The sequence below is a fragment of the Talpa occidentalis genome, unplaced genomic scaffold, assembly GCF_014898055.3.
Source record: "Talpa occidentalis isolate TD23 unplaced genomic scaffold, MPIMG_talOcc4v2.1 talOcc4.15, whole genome shotgun sequence".
Taxonomy (NCBI): Eukaryota; Metazoa; Chordata; class Mammalia; order Eulipotyphla; family Talpidae; genus Talpa; species Talpa occidentalis.
Window position 1 is genome coordinate 55,796,697 of NW_023601543.1, and position 21,588 is coordinate 55,818,284.

General features: G+C 37.5%; 1 protein-coding gene across 1 annotated transcript in view; it reads left to right on the forward strand.

Moving 5' to 3' along the window:
* Positions 1-21,588, forward strand: part of SHROOM4 (shroom family member 4) — a 191,883-nt gene that overhangs the window by 62,555 nt on the left and 107,740 nt on the right. The window contains 1 exon segment of the mRNA XM_037511668.2: positions 511-662. Within this exon segment, the coding sequence (XP_037367565.1) occupies positions 511-662 (152 nt within the window).

Sequence of the window (21,588 nt, forward strand, 5' to 3'; positions counted from 1 at the left end):
ACAAGATATTGGAACACAGAGATATTAGACAACTAGCTCAGGGTCATCCAGCTAGGAAACAGAGCCAGGATTCAAATCCCAGTTTGTCAGACTTCAAAACCTGCCCAAAGATAGGCAAGGACTCGCCAAAGGTCATTTTGCTGGAGCCTAGCACTTCTGGCTCTCATTTGTGTGCACACTTTGCTATGCCATGCTGCTATTTAGCCCACACTGTAGGGTACCTTCCAAGCATCATTTTCTTATTTAAAAGTGCATGTCTCCCTGGATGAACTGTGTATTCCTCCAGGGCAGAGATTACATTATTTCTGTGTTGCCACCTTCTTCAAGGGCTTGCCCAAGCTTTGCCTTCAGCAAATAATGACTTGTAATCAGCTTCTTAGCTGCTTCCTGGAGATTCGTGGCACAACACCCCAGTACTACTTGTGGCTTGGACGTGAAGAGTCAGGAAGTAGAATTTGAAGGAAGGAGTCGCCTCACCCCCTGCTTTCTGTTTTGTTCTCTGCAACACAGATTGAAGATGGAGGCAAGGCAGCCTTGTCCCAGAAGATGAGGACTGGTGACGAGCTGGTGAATATCAATGGCACTCCATTGTATGGCTCCCGCCAAGAGGCCCTCATCCTCATCAAAGGCTCTTTCCGGATCCTGAAGCTGATTGTCAGGAGGTAAGGTGCAGGGAGGCTCCCTACAAGGTACAGGGGACACTGAGACCACTTGGCTCATAGCCTCAATGATAAAGACTCAGGTCTTTATTAATATCAGAAAAAGAGGCATATCTTGTAAGAAGAATTTTGCAGAAACTAAAGCAGAATGGCATTAGAGAAAGAGCATTTGGTTCAAACATTGCCATTGCCACATACTACCCACATCACCCCTTGGATAAATTTATTCTTCCTCTGCAATTCTCAGTCTCCTTATTGGCTATTAGAGAACAAATGGACTTAATACACACCAAAGACCTACCTACTGCTAGCATTTTTCTCTCTCCTCCTTCATAAAAGGCTAGAGACTTAATGAGACCCTACAGCCAGTAATGCTAGTCACTCTGGTGGTTGTGGAAAAGGCTAAGAAAGAAAACCTGTCCTTGAGGAGTATACAGTCTAAGAGAGAAAGGACACATCTATGACAAATGAATTAGCTAGCTATGTGTTCTTTTAGAAATGTCAAATGAATTGCTCAGACAGAAATTTCTGTTAGAATTAAAGAGAGTTCTTCAGAAGAGATTGATGAGGTAAAACTGCACAGAGAAGTTGGAATTTGAGCTAAGCAGTGGGTAAAATTTGACAAATAAACCAACAGAAGGGGAAGGGCCTTCCAGGTAAGTGGAGTGACCTGTGCAGAAGGACTGTAAGGACATATTCGGGCACACTCTTTCTGCCACCAAAGCATCTACCTATTGGTGAACTTTCCATAGGGCCTTATCTTCTTTTTCCTGCTGCATGTTTGCTCTGAACTCTGGAGCCCTTTCTAACAGTATGTTTCCTTTATCCTATATACATGTCTTCATTTCTCCATTTCATTCTTATTAGAATATAAGTTGAAAATCATTTTCCCACAATCCTGCTTCTCCCTCTGGTTACTGCACTATCTTCTTTTGTTCATACTCTGTTCTCAAAACCAAAGTTTCTACACATTGCCTCCAATTCTTCACCTACCATTTAACTTTTCACAAGCTGCAGTTGAAATTTGACCCCCTAAATGCCACTGAAACTACTCTGTTCAAAGCTACACATGACCTCTCATTATTAAGACCAGTGGATTCTTTTCAGTCTTCATTATCTATGGTTTCTATGTGGCATTTGACATGGTTACTCTGAATAATGTCCTTCTTTGTGGATAAATCCCCTTTCTTACTCTCAATACCCAATTTCCTTGCTCTTTTCCTATTGCTCTGTTCAGTTTTTAAAACCAGGTTCCTTTAATACCTGCTGTCCCTTTGACCACCCTTTAAATGTTGGTCTTTCCTCTAGTTCCACCCTTTCTAACTTCATTCATATACTATGGAAAAATCTCACCCAGTCCCAGAACTTCAATTATAACCTACATAGGTGGATGATTATATCTCTATGTCCCAGACCCAAATGGTCCACTTCCAGTTGGACATTTGTATTTCGATGCCTCAAAAGTTTTTTAAGCATAACATGCTCAAAGCCTGACATGTCATTTTCTCCTCCCAAATTCCTTATCTCAGTGACTGGAACCAACATGTCGATTAAGTCACAAACACAGTAGCCATCTTAAAATGTTCCATTATTCTCATTTTCTACATCCAAATGATGTATCCTAAGAAGAGAATACTTAGTGGGAAAGAATTTTGAGTGAGTAAGGGTGAGGTTATATAGCATCATAGTGATTTATTATATTACCTGCTGGTACCGAAATTCAAGCCATGCCTATGCATGTACTCAGATAGGAGGTAACATGTTAAATAATGCCTTATATAATAGACACATTGTCATTGACTCAAGAGTGGATCAGTCATGATTTATATTTTAAATAAACCTTCTTGGCTGGGTAGCTTGGTGAATTTGGAAAAGTTACTGCTTTGTATATATATCGATCTATGTATGTTTCTTTCTAGTTCAGTCACATGGGAAATGATAGTTCCTATATAATGGAATTGTAGTGATGATTAAATGAGGCAGTTTCTGTAAAATGCCTTCACATAATGGGCTCTCAATGGATTTCAATCCCGTTCCTTTCCCTAGAGTATAAACAAAGCATAACTGGAGTAACCAGGCAGTTAAATAAGGAAAATATCACAATGGTAGTATACCTTGCAACATAATCTTCAGAGAGCATGATTTGCTGGGAAGCCCTTTGAATAGTGACAAAGATCTAAAGAGGAAATAAAAGCCCCTGTTAAATACTGGTTGTAAAGATACCGGCATCAAGAGACAGTGTAGACACCATCCAGGGTGACTTCTGAGCCAGTCATAATAAGAAAGAAGGTGTTTGGGTGTGTTACTTACTCATCCTCCTTTGGTCAACTGTATGCCTTCTTTCTCCCTACTGTTGCAAAATCTGTCACTATCAGTGCCTCAGGAGCGACTATAAATATGGCCTTAGATATAGTAGGTTTCCTTGGTGTGGTAGGTGCTATGGCACCCTGAACCTATACTGTCTACCCTATCAACCTCCCTCTCTCAGCCCCTATTGGAGGAGGTGGTCAATCACACAATTTATTAGGTAATGCTGCCCTCTTGTGGAAACCTTATCCTTCATATAAGTACTACCCTAGGGGTAGGATAGAACATGTATCCCTTCTGTCATTTTTTTCCAAGTGGTTCCATAAATTTATGAAATAACTCTTAGCACATAAAATAAATGTGATCTTGAACATTTACCCTGGTGTTTTATACTAAAATAGGACCTTTGTTTGAGTAAGCAATCAACTGAGAAAGATTCAACAACTTCAGGTCTGAGCTTACATTCTCAGAAAGAATATGAGAAGGAACTTTAAAAAATAGCCTATTATGAAAAGTTGTCCCAGTTATTTCTCCTATATTGTCTTTTAGATAACGGTCAACAAAGTCAGAAATCTAGATGTTACCCTCCACTCTTCTCTCTTGACACACCCCCTCCAATTCAAGCATTTCTAAGTCTTCATGATTCTATTAAACATCTGTCTGTAGCATTTGTCTTAATCCAGTCACTCATGATTTCTACCTAAACTATTGTAAAAGCCTTCTTAATGACTTCATCTTTCAGTCTCGCCTCCTTCCAACCAATCCATTATCCAAATAGGCATCTGATCATATCACTTATCTATTTGAAAAAGCAAAGAAACAATAACCATACAATCATGTTGGTACCAAGAGATTCATTTAATATTGATATAAGTTACAAACTATATTGAAGGTGTTGTATTTATTTTTCCTACAAAAAGGTATCCTGTTTGCATTATAAGAAGAAAAGTAGTTAGAAGATCAGAAAAACATAATTTGTCACATCAATTAGTAAATATCAAAGGCATATTTCATAGACAGTGATTACATCCCCTTTTTAAACATTCAGAGAAAGTATTTTTTTTAAAGATTCATTTATAAAAGAACTGGGGTACAAGTCGGTTGTGCAGGAGGGTGAGAGTATTTACCAGAGACAGAGCAGGTAACAGAACAGGCAGACTGATGAAATACACTGCTGAGGGGAGCAGCGGGCAAGACAGGAGAAGTCTACTTTGCCATGTGGGATTATTCTCACCAGCCGGCCAGGATCGAACCTGCGCTGCAGAGGCTGAGGACAGCTTCACAATGTGGCGCTCAACCTCCTGTGCCACCAGGGAGGGCCAGAGAAAGTATTTTTAAATGATCATATGGCATGCCACAAAGAAAACCTTTGTAGACACTTACAAGTAGAAATCACATTTGCCCTGTTCTCTGATGATACTGTCAGCCTTTTAACTGTTAAAGCAAAAACTAGACAAAAATCTTCAACATCTTGAATATTTCAGAACAGAAAGAGTAGATGATTAATAAAAAGGCACAAAAATGAGAGAATGACTTACCAAAACTTTGAGAGAAATATTCAGAAGTAAATTCATAACTTTAAATATTTCATTATTAAAGATGAAGAATGAAATTACATGACTAAGAATCCAATATGCTGTGAAGCCAAGGGGTACGTTTTTTTTTTTTTTTTTTTGTGGGGGGATGATTTAAGTAGATAAGCCTCTAGCAAATTTAATCAAGAAAACAAAGATAAATTATAAATAAAAATTGAATGATGGAGTATCACAACAAACATAAAGAAGATTTCATAAATTATAGAATATTACTATAATTATACCTTAATAAACTAGAAACTTCAGAGAAACTTTAAAGTCTGGAATAAAATATTCAATTTCAAACTTTTAGATCTGTAACTATAGATACAATGAAAATAATTATCAAAGAGAAACTTCCAAATACACTTTAGGGTCAGATGTTTTTATCAGTGAGTTACTTTAATGTTTTTAGGAATAACTAAGTTCAATTCTTTAACACTGTTATAGTTTAATCCTATGGCACTTGTTATAGTTCAATTCTATATCACTGTTAGAAAATTGAAAAGCTTGCAGTTATTCACATTGTTTTTGAAGCTAGCAACACTCTGATACCAACACCTGATAAACTGCTCTGAAAAAAAGAGAATATTCTATCCAATTTGTGAACTTAGATTAAAACCTGTAAATGAAATTCTATTAAATATAATTCAGCAATACTGGACAATAATAATTTATTGCAAATGTTAAAATATTTTTTTAAAAATATAAATCTATAACTCTCATAATTATATAAAATTAACATGTTAAATATTTTATTTAATTAATGAGGAAACTGGTGTCATAATCAGTTCAAAGGATAAGTCAATGAAACACAAATTTATCTTTAAACTAGCAATAGACTACAAAGTCAATTAGGATCTCTAAAGAGAAATATACCCCCATTCACAATAGTACCCGAACACATAAAATTCTTAGGAATGACCTTAAGAAGAAATATGCATGAGAGAAAGTAGATGTATGTGGTGGAAGTTACAAAACTGTACCAAAAGAGAAAATGGATGCAGGGCATTTTTGATAATGTGAGTCAAGTCTCAGGGCATTGTATTAAATGATAGAGTGGAAAAAATAAAGACAAAATTTAACGGACAGTGTATTCATGTCTTGGTGTAGGCATGCACTTCACAGAAAATTTCCAAACCATTTCTATATCAGCAGCTCACTCCCCTGTCTGTACCATGGACTTTGACAACCTTTCAGCCAACAAATATTTATTGAATGACTGACCTATGCTAGAGTCTGGTGATTCAGTCATGAGTAACAAAGGTGTGATCCCTGTTTGCAAGGAACCTTGACACCTACTTTTTCTCCATCAGGGTTTCTTATCTGAATCACAGAACAAAGAATATAAGTCGAGTAACTATTATCTTCATTTTCCCAATAATGGAACATAATTAGGAACATGCTAGATGCATTAACGAATAAGTTATTTTGTTAGGTACAATGGATGCTTTGGGCCTGTAGCTATCATCAGAGAACATCATTTAAGATCTTATTAGAAATGCAAATTATTGGGTCCCATCTGAATCAAAACCCTGGGTTTGGTGCCCAGCAAGGTGTTTTAACAAGCTTTCCAGGTGAAAAGCTTATAATTTGAGAACTGCCTTGCAGCATTAGAACTTAATTCTCATGAATTGGTTAAGAAAGAATGAATATTCAGGGCCTCCCTGGTGGTCCAGGGGTTAAAGTCTCATGACTATCAAGCTATCACCAGCCACTACAGCATGAGTTCAATCCCCAGCCAGGGAGCTAACCCATAGGTGCAGCAGACCTTTCATCTCACCCACTGCTCCCCTCAGCAGTGTATTTCAGTAGATCTGCCTGTTCTGCTCCCCACTCTATCTCTGGCGAATCCTCTCACCCCCTCTCCGCACCTCTGGCCTATACCCCAGTTCTTGAATGCATAAATAAATAAAAATAAATCTTTTTTAAAATAAATTTTATTTTTATATTCCCCATACAATTACAACCCCCTTATTTTGACCCCCAATCCCTCCCCTCCCCCCCCCCCCACCCCCCATAGAGTGTCTCTGGTTCATAGTTTTTTTGTTGATTTTGATTTTCACTGTCTTATAGTTATTCATTTTCCTGGTCCCTTATTTAAGTTTTCTAGATTCCTGCTATGAATGAGACCATCCGGTATTTTTCTTTTTCTTTCTGGCTTATAAAAATAAATCTTTTTAAAGAAAGAAAGAATGAATGAATCCTCAAAAACTATAGGACATTGCTAAAATAAAAGACAACATAAAGAAGTAGAAAGATATTCTATGCTCATGTATTGGAAGAATTAGTATCGCTAAAATGCCCATCTTCCCCAAAGCAATACATACATACAGTGCAATCCCCCTAAATATTGCAATGGAAATCTTCAACGAAATAGACTAAACATTACTGAAATTTATATGGAACCACAAAAGACCTCAAATAACCAAGGCAGTCTTGACAAAAAAAGAATAATTGAGGAATCATGCTCCTAGTCTTCAAACTATACTATAAGGCTATAGGAATCAAAACAACATACATGCAGACTAAATGAATAGAATTGAGAGTCCAGGAATAAACCCAAGCTCATATGGATAGTTAATCCAAGAGTATGCAATGGAGAAAGGAAAATCTCTTCAATAAATGGTGCTGGGACAATTGGATAGCCACATGCAAAAAAAGAAAGTGGACCACTATCTCACACCATAAACAAAAATTAACTCAACATGGATTAAAGACTTAGATGTAAGAAAGAAGCCATATAAAATCATAGACGAAAACATAGGCACTCCACAACATTGGTTTCACTCTTGTCTTTGGAGATTTAATTCCAATGGCAAGGAAAATAAAAACAAAAATAAAGAAATGGGACAATATCCAACTAAGAAACTCCTGTACAGTGAAAGAAGCTATCATAAAAATGAAAAGACATCCCACTGAACTAGGAGAAAATATTTGTAAAGCATATATGCCAGAAGTGGTTAATATCTAAAACACATAAAAAACTTATAAAACTCAACAAGAAAAATCAAGCAGTCCAATTTAAAAATGAGAGGAAATCTAAATAGACACTTTGCCAAAGAAGGTAAATAGATGGCCAATAAGCACCAGAAAAAAATATTCAACATCACTTATTATTGGGGATATGCAAATTAATACCCAAATGAGATACCAAATCACTTTCATGAGACTGACCCATATCAAAACAAATAAACAAAAAAACAAACAACAAATGTTGGTGAGGATGTGGAGAAAAATGAGCCCTCAAACACTTTTGGTGGAAATGTAGACTGGTCTAACACCGATGGAAAATAATATGGAGGTTTCTTAAAATACTGAAAATAGATCTAATATGTGACCCAGCAATTCCACTCATTCCTTGGTATTTATCCAAAGACTGCAAATGCACTAACTGTAAGGGATATATGCACTGCTATATCCATCACAGCACTATTTACAATAGCCAAGTTATGGAAACAAGTAAGTGCCCAACAACGGAAGAAGGGATTAAGAATATGTGGTACATATACACGGAATACTATCAACTGTGAAAAATAAATAAATAAATAAGCGATGAGATCTTACCATTTGGGACAACATAGATGGAACTGGAGAGCATTATGCTGAGTAAAGTAGGTCAGAAGGAGAAAGAAAAATGCTGGATGATTTCACTCATTTGTGTTCTATAGAGAAACAAAGAAAAGGAACAGGCAAATCTCAACCAAAATGAGTCCTATAAATCTGACTGCAGAATTAAGGCCATTAGAGGGGGAAGGAATATGGGCATGGGAACAAAGAAGGGACAGGGTCCAATGGTCTATGGTGACAGGATATGATACTTTGCTGGTGGCTGTGATGATGTGCATCCCAGGAATCGTGAACCCGTTCCCCTGAATCATATGCAGTGCAGTAAATCAATATCACCACAACAATAAACATTTTCAAATGTTTATTAACGTTTAATAAAAAAAACATTTATTTTTATTTTTTGTATATTTTGCATCTTCAAGTCTGTGTGTTTTCTTTTTTTTAAGATTTATTTATTTATGCATACAAGAGCAGGGGTACAGGCCAGAGATGCGGGGGGTGGTGGTGGTGAGAGGATTCACCAGAGACAGAGTGGGGAACAGAACAGGCAGACTGACTGAAATACACTGCTGAGGGGAGAAGCGGGCGGGGATCAAAATCATGCTGCAGAGACTGCGGATTACTTCACAGTGCGGTGCTTAACCCCTTGAGCCACCAGGGAGGCCCAATAAACATTTTTTAAAAGAAAAACTAAGTCCAACTCTGATAACCTTTTCGAGCTTTCTCATACCTCATTGTCTCTACACCTGCTCTTCAATTTCATCAAAGTCTCAATATCATTTTCTCCTATTCTGTCAGTCTCCTTTTGCTCACCATGGCTCAAGCTTCTCCTTACTCTATTCATTTAGTCTTAGTAACTGCATTCATTCATGGTTTTAACTACCACCTCTGTACTCTTGACTGTATCACCAATTCTAATCTTTCTCCCAAATTCATATGCACAGCAATCTGGTAAAAATCTCTACAGGAAAATCCAACACAAACATTGAAATGCAATGTGTATAAATCTGAATATTTGATTACCTAGCCTATAACACTCTCTCCCCTTCCCATAGCAGTCGGTGGTACTGTCAGCCACCTAGCCAACCAAAGCGAAAAACCAGACCTTTTGGAACCTTGCTCTCCTTCACTAAGTCGTGTTGATTTGACCTTTTAGACATTTCAAGAATCTTTACTTTTCTCTCCATTTCCACTGCCACTGCCCTAGTTGAGACTCTCATCTTCTCTCCCCTGGACCTTTTCAGTAGCTTCTCTGTTGTATCATATCTCTCCTCCAATGTGTTGCCACAGAAATAGATAAAATACAGACCATTTATATCAATCCCTGGTTGAAAACTTGTCAGTGGCAGACATGGTTTGTACGACATTTTATATCTTTCTCCTCACCATATCTACAAGCTCATCTATCAATAGCTTTCTTTACCTTCTCTTTTATGTTGGAGCAATACCGTCTTCCCATATTTATGTGACATTTTTCAATGCTGTGCTTCTTTTTATTCTATGATTTCTGGAACTTACTTTCCCTACTTAATGCCTTCACATTAACATTCTTTAAGACTCAGCTCTGGGATTGCTGTTTCTAAGATACTGATGATAGGTTGAATTAGGTGGCTTTTCTCTGACTCCCACAGAACTATAAACTTTATCACATTGTATTGAAATAATCTGCATTTATTTTTCCCATTAGACTTGACCAGGGGTTGGCAAGCTACAGCCTACCACCTGTTTTTTTGTGTGACCTGCTAGCTGAGAGGTTTTTTAAAATATACTTTTAAATGGTTGGGGACAAAATCGTGAGAAGAATAGTATTTCATGACATGTGAAAATTATATGAAAATCAAATTTCAGTGTCCATAAATAAAATGCTATTGGATCAGAACCATGCCTATTCAATTAGGTATTGTTTGTGGCTGCTTTCGTACTACAACAGCATAGTTTAGCAGTGGCAGAAACTGTATGACCAGAAAAGCCTAAAAGTAGTTATGATTTAACCCTTCTATAGAAACAAAATTGCCAATCTCTGAATGATAAGAGCCAGAGGGAAAGGGGTTGCTCCATACTCATTGCTGTGTCACCAGCACTGATACACTGGATGGCCCGTAGGGAAGACTCGGATTTTTTTTTTTTTTTTGCATACATATCCTGATGTCCTCATCAGAGAACATGAGTAACTGGTCTACTTGATAGTTATATTTTTTATGGTCACTTAAATTGGCATATGAAATTGCATCCAGTCTCTTAAGACTATGATTATTTGCATGCCTGTTTTTTAAGTAGATGATCAGCTCTAGGTACATTAATCAAAATATCTAATTTTTGTCTTAGAAACCTGATGGCCAGATCTTGAATCAACATAATTATAAAAGGAACTGCTGTATCTTGGGACTTTGTCCAGGCTACCTGCCAACCTCCCTAGCTGATTTTTCTCAGTTGTTGTCATTAAATCCCTGCCATCGACAATTAAATGGAAGGAGGAAAAATTGTTAGAACTATAGTCATCATATCACATATTCATATATTAGGGACAGAAGAAATTTCACAGTTCACACAGTATTAAGGAAGTCTTAGAAAAGGAAAAAATGGAAAATTAAAGTAATATTATAAAGCAGTGGTAGGTAAACTATGATCTGTGATCAAACTTGGCCTGCCACCTGTTTCAGTTTAAATTGGAACACAGCCATGCTCATCCAGCTACATGTTGTGTATAGGCAGTTTTTACACCACAGTGGCAGAACTGAGTAGCTGCGGCAGAGAACATATGGCCTTCAAAACCTAAAATATTTACTGCCTGACCCTTTACAGAAAAAGTTTGCTGAATCCTAGTTTAAAGCATCCTCCAAAACAGACCTTGAGACTCTATGTATAGGCTTGAAGGACTGAAAGAGAACTTTTCATACTCTATAAGTGAAAACTAATCAAAAAGCACAGAATGTTTAAACCAACAAATACATAAATCAGACTGATGAATTCTTGAGATTCAACTGTTTGTTTGTTTTTTTTTTTTTAATTTGGGTGTAGATGTGGTTGGTATAGAGCAATATTTGTGCTCACACACATACGTGCTTCCTTCCTCCTATTCAAAAGATAATAATTGCATGGCAAATGATACTGAGTAATCTAGATACTGAGTTTGCTGCTGGGGATTCCATGGAGAATGAAACAGACACATCTCCTGTCCACATACAGCTTATAGTCTGTGTGGTTGACCCTGCCACGACACGACCCCTCTAGCTGAAACTTTTGCTTGTAGAGCCTCTTTGTCCCATTCTTTTCCCACCTGCATATTACAAATACTAGCGTCTCGTTTACAAGTTTGTTGTAAGGATTAAATGAGATTTTGTAAAATGATTTTTCCCAAGTCACTATAAAAATTTATTGAGTGTCCACTATGTCCAGGCACTGTTCTAGGTATTGGTGGTAATGTAGTAAATCAACAGATTTAAAAGGAAAATCTGGCCCTTATGGAAACTGCATTTTAGTCAATTATATGAAAGTACCTGAAATAAAGAAAGAATATGGTAACTGTTCTTTCCCCTGAGTAAATGAAAGGAAGGCAGTGCTTATCTTTCAGTACTGGTTGAAGCAGGGAGTACAATACTGACTAAAACTTCATCACAGATTTTCTTTTTATGGCTAGCACTTTGACAGCATGGAACAGGTGTTATTATCAGTCATATAGTACCTTAATAATTGTCCATCAGAATAATCATTAATTTGGATAACTCAAATTGTAAAAGACAGTTCCAAATGGGTTTACTTCTCACTTCTTAATTGTGCCCCTTTTGCTTTTTCTGTGTTAATCCTTGATTGAGAAAGTTTTCCACCTCTCTCTGTCAAGCCAAACACTGATCATACACCAAAGTCAAGCCCAAGTTGAAGGAAAATGTAATCAAAATTGAAAGGGAATTTTATAATCATTGTACTCATTGACCCCATTTTATAGATGAAAATCAGAGGTCCAGGATGAGGAAGGACTCTCCTAAGGTCATACAGCTTGTAACTGACAGAGATAGGGTGAAGCGAGCAGCTTCTGCTCACCAGTCAAACATCCTTGTCACTATTTCTGGGATGTCTTATTTGCTACCTTCTCTAGGAAGTTTCCCTGCACTTGAGAACATCTCACACCCAAAATGCCTTTGTGATTCTATCCTTTACCTTATTATTTTCCTCATCCAATTCTTCTTTTATTAATCGATCCACTTCCAAGGATTTAATCTATCTCCTGGATATAAGAGACTGCCCTTTGACCAACTTTACCTCCTTCTTGAGCTGCATACTGCCATTTCAAAGTGTGCATTATCCTTTACCCAGCCTCCCCTGCTGTTAGCCCTATTTCTGTCCATAGCACATTTCCCACCCCTGTAAGTCAAGCTCACAATTGTAGAATCCATCCCCTTCAATTCCCTCTTTTATCTCCAACAGCTCCGAGTCCTTTCTGAGATCTTTCTGCAGTGTTACTAATATCCATCTCATCTATCTCCTTTACTTTCTTCCTGCTACTGCCAGGGACTCATTAACTCTTGTCTGGATGTCCTCCAACTCATCCTTTGCAGTCCTGCCAAATGAATCTCACTAAAGCAATCTTTGTATTCATTTCAATCAGCAGTAATTGTGCTCCCAGCAAATCTCATGAGTTATGTAATCTTGGTTGTGCTTAGCCTAGGTCGTGTCATTCCCTTTCTCGAAAAAACTTCCAATCACCTCCAGAATTAAGTCCAAATATTTCATTCCAATATTGAAAACTCTGTATTGATGGTTCTCAATAATGTTTTTTTTTTCATTTTCTTATATTCCTGAAACCAAAAGGGGTACATATACATTTAAAAAAAATATTTTCTCACGTGTACATACCCAGTTCTTTCACTTGTGGCTTGAACCTCATACCTCTTCTCTTCTTTATAAAATCATGTTCCTTTAATTCCCACTCTGCCTTTATCATCTACTGTCAGCCTGTTATTCTTCTCTTTGTCCTGCTTCCTTCTTCTGTGTCTCCAAACTGGCTCAAGTCTCTCCCATCTTGAAAACAAACTTTCTCAAACTTACCTCAGATACTACCCTTTCTTCTCTCACTGTCTAACTACTTTGAAAACTTGTGTACAGTCACTATTTCTTCTCTATCACCTTCCACTCACAAGACAAACCCTTAACAATTTAATTTTGTCTCCCAAATATCTCAAGTGACTCTGGCCAATATTACCAGTGACCTGTTAATTATTTAAAACAATGAATTTTTTTCACTTCTTATATTACTTCAACTCCATAGTAGTATATTAGGGCTGCCATACCAAAGGACCACAAGCTCAGCACTTTAAAACAGCAGAAATTCTTTTGCAGGTCAGGAGGTTAGAAATGGGAAGTCAAGGTGTTGGCAGAGTCATGCTCTTTGTGAAGACTCTAGGAAAGAATTCTTCTTTGCCTCATCCTGATCCGGTGGTTGCCAGCAACCCTTGGCATTCCTTGGCTCATAGACACATCACTCCAATCTGCCTCTGTCTGCATGATGCATTTTTCCTTCTGTCTCTGCATATCTCTGTATGAGCATGGCTTTTTTGTAAGGACACCAGTCATTGCATTTAAGATCTACCTTAATCTAGTATAACCTCTTCTTAACTAATAACATCTGCAAAGACCATAATTCCAAATAAGGTTGCATTCTGAAGTTCTGAATGGACATGAATTTGGTGGTGGGAGGGATACCATTCCACCCCATTCTATCCAGTGCAACTTTTCCTCAGCACTCAATGACATTGATTGCTGCTTTGTTGTCAAAATTTCCTCTTCTTTTAGCTCCAATAACACTATCCTTCCACTGGTTTTCTTTGGTTTCTTTTATCTGTACATTTTCTATGGTTCCTCCTCTTCTGTTTTCTCCTTAACTATTAGTTCTGAACAAGGTATTCTTCTCACATTACACACTGTGTGTGATTTTAATCCATTGCCATGATTTTACTTAGCAAGTAAGATTTCTAAATCTCAGATTCCATACCATACCATTCTCCCATAAGTCCCACTTCTTTCTGGGCATCTCTATTTATATGGAAATCTCCATGGATATTTCAAAAACTCCAAATATTTATATCAATCCCATTAATCTTCAACTTCAGCACCTAATAAGACCTTCTTCTGCTCCTGTGTAGCAAATAGTTCACTATTGAAAACTCAGTTTCCTCAACTACTTACCTCTGTGTCTAACTAATCAAGTCATGGGAATTTTTACCTACTGAAAATGTTTCAAATTTCTCCTCTCTTGCTTGGTCACTGCAGTAGTCTCACAACTAGTTTATCTACCTCTGCCTTGCCATGTTTCCTACCTCCTGGATTTATTCTTACTCTGCAACCAGAGTTTTCCCTTCATATGTAAATCTGGGCATGAAACCCTTACTCAGAAAAAAAAAAAAAAACCTTCAAAGTTATTTTTTGTGTTAAGGATAAAAATCTAAATTCCTTGGGCCTCCTTGGTGGCACAGCTGTTGAGCGCTGGGCTGCAAAGCTGCCCGCAGCCTCTGCAGCGCCAGTTCGATCCCCGGCCAGCCACTGGCAAGGGTCCCACATGGCGCGCAGACCTCTCCTGTCACTCCCAATCCTCCCCTCAGCAGTGTATTTCATCAGTCTGCCTCTCCTGTTTCCCGCTCTGGCTCTGGTGAATTCTCTCACCCTCCCACACTTCTGACTGTACCCAGTGCTTGTATAAATCAATCAATCAATCAATCTTTGGGGGAAAAAATCCAAATTCCTTAATGTGACCTACAAAAAACCCTTTAGAATATTACCCCTATCTATCTACACATACTTGCCACATACTATGGTTGTGTTCAACTGTCGTGCTTCCCCAACTGTAACATCATCTCCCAAAATCTCTGCCTTTTCACATTCTGCTCCTTCTTCCTTTTCTTTGCTTTGCTGACTTTTATTCAACACTCAAAACTTAACCTACACTTTACCGCTTCTTAGAAGCTTTCCTTGGCTCTTTTAACCTTGAACTGTATTAAGTTGTTCTGCCATAAACAGCACCCTCTGATTTCCACTATCTAAAACTCCTTACTAGAAATTGTAATAGTCTCTTCCCTTGTCTGTTTTATCCTATAAATTTTGAGCAGAGTACATGTATCACCCATTCTTGTACCCCTAGAATATTCGCCATAGTGCCTAACAGGGTTACATGCTCAACACTTATTGAACAGCTAACTGAATGGAATGAGTGTCTACCAGGCAAGGGAAATGAGCATCACTGGAATGAGAACTGAAAGCTGAGAATCCCAGAGGTGTTAGGTTGTCAGATTTCCAAATACTTGAAAATTGAGGCGATTGATGGGTTCAGAAAAGGAAATAAATCTTTAAGTCAAAGATGAGTCCAGAGTTTCTTGCCTAATAGAACAGATGTAGTTACAAGAATTAGAATTTCTTAAGTACCTAGTTGATATTGAGCATTTACCTAGCTAATATATGTATATTATGTCAGAAAGAAGGTAAATTATGAGTTTTGTTTGAGACATGTGGAGGTTGAAGTGTCTGTAAGACCTCTGACTAGAAAGGTCCAGCAGACAATTGTAACCATAATTCTCATGTACAGAAAAGAAACAAGGACCCAATAATCATATTGGGAATTACTAGGACAGATGGTAAGTTAAGCCATTGGAAGAGGATCTTCCCAAAAGGGTAGTATAAAGGGTAAGAAAAGAGAACTAGGGACAAGAACCTGGGGGACATATATTTAAGAGCTGAGCATATGGAGTTGAGCCATTATTTTATTCATTCATTCATCTGACAAATGTTTGCTGGGACCAATACCTGTGTCAGTCACAAAATGGTCCTTCCTCTCAAGGAGCTGATATTCTACTGGGTATGGGAGGGTTAGGCAATAATCACAAACAAACATATCAGTTAGTGATAAGGGTTATGAAAAACAAAGCAGTGGAAAAACATGTTAAGCAACTGAATGTGGAATGGTAGGTACAATACGAGTAGAGGAGATTTTAGCTAGTTCAGGGAAGGCCTCTCTAAAGATTTTTGAGCTAAGAATTAAATGATAAGAGTTAGTCATATAATGACATGTGAGGAGACAACTCCAGGCAGAAGGCTATCGAATATAAAGGCTATTGAGTATAAAGCTTAAATATGATGTATTCAAGGATTAGAAAGAAAGCTATTAAAACTAGATTGTAGGAAGTGGAAAGAAGCATAAAAGGATATGAAGTTGAAGAGGTAGTGAGGACTCAATTACAGAGGGCCTTGTAAACTCTGGTAAGGAGTACAAATTTATTCTAGTTGTAGATGGAAACGGTTTTTACCAGGATAGCAGTATGATTTGTTTTGGACTTGGAGATGAACATTCTGGCTGTTGAATGGGGAACAAGTTATAGACTGCAGAGGGAAAACAGAAAAATTTCTTAGGAGGCTATCTGCAATAATTCGGGCAAAAGGTGGTTATGGGTTGGGCCTGCGTTTTAGTAATGTAAACAGTGAAAAAGGGGGGGATGTAAGATTTGTTTAAAGGAATTCAAGTTGAGCAAGGTGGGAGTATAGAGTATGTACATAAGAAATATGAGCTTTATTAGTTTGTGCCTGAGTGGTGCTAGTTACTCAGGTGTAAAAGACTAGAAGAACATGTTTGATAAGCAGAAGGAAGAAGTAGGAAATAAATTGCTTGTTTTTGCACATGTTAAGTTTGAGATTCTATAGGGCAGGTACATGCTAATGTTGACTAAGTAATAGATGAGTCTAGGGTTCAGATTATAAGTCTATGTTAAATATATAAATTTTGCAGTCACCCTCTGATAATTAATGTTTTGAGACTAAATGAAATCACTAATGGATTAAGTGTAGGCAGCAAAGAGGAGAGGTCCTTGGACTGAACCCTGGGATACTCCAATATTTTAAAGACAAGGTAGATGAAGAGCAACCAAAAAACAAACAAACAAACAAACAAACAAACAAAAAACAAACCAAGCTGTGAGAATTGACCAGTGTGGTTGGAAGAAAACCAAAAGAGAAAGAGAGTAGTGTTTCACAACCTAAGTGATGAAACTGATGCAAGAAAAAGTAGTCAACTGTGTCAAATGTTGGTGATACACTGATTTCCAGAACTGACTATTGATTTTGACAAAAAGAACATCATCAGCAACCTTGACAATGGAATGTTGGTGGCAAAAACCTAAATGGATTATTATTTGTTCTAAAGAATTGAAATTGAAGACGGTTAAGTCTTTCTAGGTGGGGTATTAGCTGGAAGGCAATTGGGGTCAAGAAAGGTAGATATTTTAAGTCATGAATATTAAACACCTGACTGCTAATGGGATAATCCAGCCATGAGGGAGAAATTGATGGTGTAGAAAAGAATGGAGAATTGCAGCAGCAAGGTCTTTGGGGAGGTCAGAGCAGAAGTGTGGGGAGATGAACTTTGATTTTAAAATAAGACCTTTCACCTATATTAACAGGAGGTAAGGCAAGGTAGGTTGGTGATGTGATCAGAAGATGATGATATTCTCTTGTCAGTACTTCTTCTTAAATCAAATATAAGGAAAAGGAAGCCATTGGCTGAGAGTGAGAGGAGAAAGGGGCTGCAGAATAGAGAAGGAAAGGACAATCAGAGGTAGATGAAGAAGCATATGGGAGAGTGATATCATGGAAACCAAGGGAGGGGAGAATTTTAAGAAGGAACAGGCCATTGATCAATAGCATCAAATGATTTTGCATTTGAACTGTATGGATATTGAAAAGAGACTATTGGATTTGCAATTAAGTTACTGCTTGACATTGGAGAAAAGGTTTCAAGGTTTCAATAAAGCATTAAGAATTGAGGCCCAGTTTATAGTTGCTTGTTGATTTTGATTTTTACTTTATTATAAAAACTTATTTTTTTCCTGATGCCTAATTTGGATCCTCTACATTCCTCTTGTAAGTGAAACCATCCGGTACTTTTCTTTCTGGTTTAAGGGAGTAGGATCAAACGGGTGAGAAGAGCATGAGGGATTATAATGATGGTACATGGGTGAATTGGTGGTGGGAATTTCATGGAGACTATAACTGAGATAAGAAAGCATACATTGTGGGGCCTCCCCTGGTGGCACAGCAGTTGAGCGCTGGGCTGTGACACCGCCCACAGGCTCTGCAGTGCTGGTTCAATCCCCGGCCACCAGCGAGGGTCCCACATGGCGTGCAGACCTCTCCTGCTGCGCCCGCTGCTTCCCTCAGCAGTGTACTTCTTTGGTCTGCCCATTTTGTTCCCCACTCTGGCTCTGGTGAATTTTCTCACCCTCCTGTGCTTCTGACTGTACCCAGTGCTTGTATAAGTAAATAAATAAATCTTTAAAAAAAGAAAGAAAGAAAGAAAGAAAGCATACATTGTGAAAAAAGGAAGAAGGGTGTAAAAATATATTTAAAAAATAAAATTATTTTTAAAAAGAGGCTAGGCAAATAAAACGGAGTGAAAAACCCCACTTAAAAAAGAAAAGAATAGAGGCCCAATTTTGGTGAAGGGAAATGGGAGGTAAGGAATTGTGTATGTAAGGGCCTCCCTGGTGGTGTAAGGGGTTAAGCACCAGACTATGAAGCAATCCAAAGACTCTGCATCAGGAATTCTATCCCCAGCCGGCCAGGGAGCAACCCACATGGCAAAGCAGACCTCTCCTGTCTCGCCCGCCCGCTGCTCCCCTTAGCAGTGTACTTCAGTCAATCGGCCTGTTCTGTTCCCCACTCTGCCTCTGTTGAATCCTCTCACCCCCAGCATCTCTGGCCTGTGCCCCAGTTCTTGTATGCATAAATAAATAAATGTTTAAAAAAAAGAAATTGTATATGTAAACAATGTTCTTTTCAAAAAGATGGGAGGTGGGGGTAAGTTGCAATAAAAAAGTTATTTATCTCCTTTATTATACTGTGAATTTCTTAAGAGGGCTATGTAGATTCACACAGTGTAACTAGTGATTTGTACAAGGTATCACACTGCTGGTTTCCAATAAGAGTTGAGCATGTAAGTGAATAAGTGAGTTCTGCATCCAAATAAAGTCAACAAAAATCTTCTCAGTTGTTCTTCTGAGGTGTTGGTTCTGTTCCACTCTCTTTAAAACACAGGTTGGGGAAAAAATTAACTCAGTACTTCTTTTTAAATTAAATATAAGGAAAAGGAAGCCATCAGCTGAGAGTGAGGAGAAAGGGGTTGCAGAAGAGAGAAAGAAAGGACAATCAGAGGTAGATGAAGAAGTATATGGGAGAGTGGTATCATGGAGATGACAATAAAGCAATAAAATAATGGAGATGACAAAAAAGGCAGTTGAAATGTAATGTTTAATCTCTGGAACCCACCCCACTGCATAGGATATAGGCAGAGACCTGGAAGGTCTGACCTCTGAACTGCAAGAAATTAGCTGGTGTTCTCTGCATAGGGTAGGAAATACTAAGATGGCGAGAATTTATGGCAGGATTGCAGAGTTTCCTCTGTCAAAGTTAGCTTAAGAGTCAGCCAACTTACTATTGGAAAGGGGAAGGAATAGGGTGTGATAACCATATAACTACATTTGAAGGTTTTGAATACAATAACAAATGAGGAATTACATAGAATGGGATCAGTGTAGATCAGAGCATAATTAAATGAAATCAAGAAAAGGGCTTTTGAGTTTGACTACAGAGAAACCATCTTGATTCTGAAAACTACTAGATTGTAGGCTAACCTTTGAGAGGAAATAGTGGAAGCTCTGCCATTTATAGTAATTTATAATTGTTTACAGTAATGCAAGACAATGTAGTTGAGAAATAATGTGGCATAATATAAGGAGCAGTTTTGTTCTATTCCCAAAGGGATGGATTGGATGTGACTTAACAGCTTTTTCCTACACTAATTTGGTTGATTGTGGCAGAGAAAGGCTTGTTGATTTTTATTTCCCCCCTGTTGACTGAATCATACTTGAGTTGGGCACAGCTGTATGACAAAGAGAATGTCCATTGATTAGGCAGATAAGAGAATGTAGAATGGGAGGACAACAGGTTAGAGGAGAAAATCCAAACATCCCCAAAACTTAAGTAGTTGATCAGGAACAGATAAATCTAACTAAACTCTGGACCTTGTGTTTTTTTACCACTGATTGCAGCACATGCCTTCAGAGCCTGAAATATAGTATTTGATGAATAAATAAGTGATGAATGATTGAATGACACCTTGGGAAGAGCACTTAGGAACATCAATATAATATGAGCAGTGAACTTATAATAGGTTAAACATGTTCCTTAACATCTCTATCCCACTTTTCTCATCTCCTTTTCGGTGGGTTTTTCTGAGGATGTTTTGAGAGCATATAGATGAGATACTTGGCAGTCATCATCTTAAAAAGTATCAGCTCTTTCCTCTTTATTTTTCCAGACTCATATCTCCCAACAAACCAAACTTTCTGTTTCCATTTAACCACATTGGGAAAAGAGACAATTATTTCTTTTCTCTTAAAAATAGCATATATATTGATGTTAAAACTGCTTAACATTAACCAAAACTGCAGGGGATTTTACACAATTTTTAAAAAAGCAATTAACAACTAAGTCACTACCAGGTGTGATATACCTTAACTTTGCTTTTATCAACTCACCTCCAAATCTTAATTCAAATAAATTAAAAAAAAAAGCCTTTCTAGCAACATGTGATCCTTGAGAGTCATTCAGTATCCAAAACACCCAGGTCTGCCTTTCTCAGTGATGAACTGTAATGTATGCTATCTTTGTCATGAATAAGCTATTCCCTTAATCTTGGCTGTTGGAACTAACCAGAAAGAATCTCCAAATTTACCTTTAAACTCCCTTAGTTACAAAGATTAGTTGACCATAAATCTGTGGGTTTATCTCTGGATTTTCTATTCAATTCCATTGGTCTATGTGTCTGTTCCAATACCATGCAGTTTTCATGATTATGGCTTTGTAGTAAAGTTTGAAGTCTGGGAGTATGATGCCTCCATTCGCTTCTTTTTTTTTTTTTTTTTTTTTTTTTTCAGGAGAGCTTTGGCTATTCGGGATTTTTTGTGGTTCCATATGGATTTCATCAATAATTGTTCTATTTCTTTAAGAATGACATTGAAAATTTTATTGGAATAGCATTGAATCTGTATATTGCTTTTGGTAGGATGGCCATTTTAATAATGTTTATTCTTCCAATCCATGAGCAGCGGATGTCTTTCCATTTCTTTGTGTCTTCTTCTATTTCTATAACAGTGTTTTATAGTTTTCTTTGTATAGGTCCTTTACTTCTTTTGTTAGATTTATTCCCAAGTATTTAATTTTTTTTTTGGTTTTGATAGTAAAATGGATGCTTTTTTTATTTCTTCTTCTTCAGATTTATTGTTGGTGTATAGGAAGGCTACTGATTTTTATGTGTTGATTTCGTATCCTGCCACTTTACTGAACTGATTGATTAGTTGAATTAGTTTTTTCTGTAGAATTTTTGGGGTTCTCTATGTATATTATCATATCATCTGCAAATAGTGATAGTTTGACTTCTTCTTTTC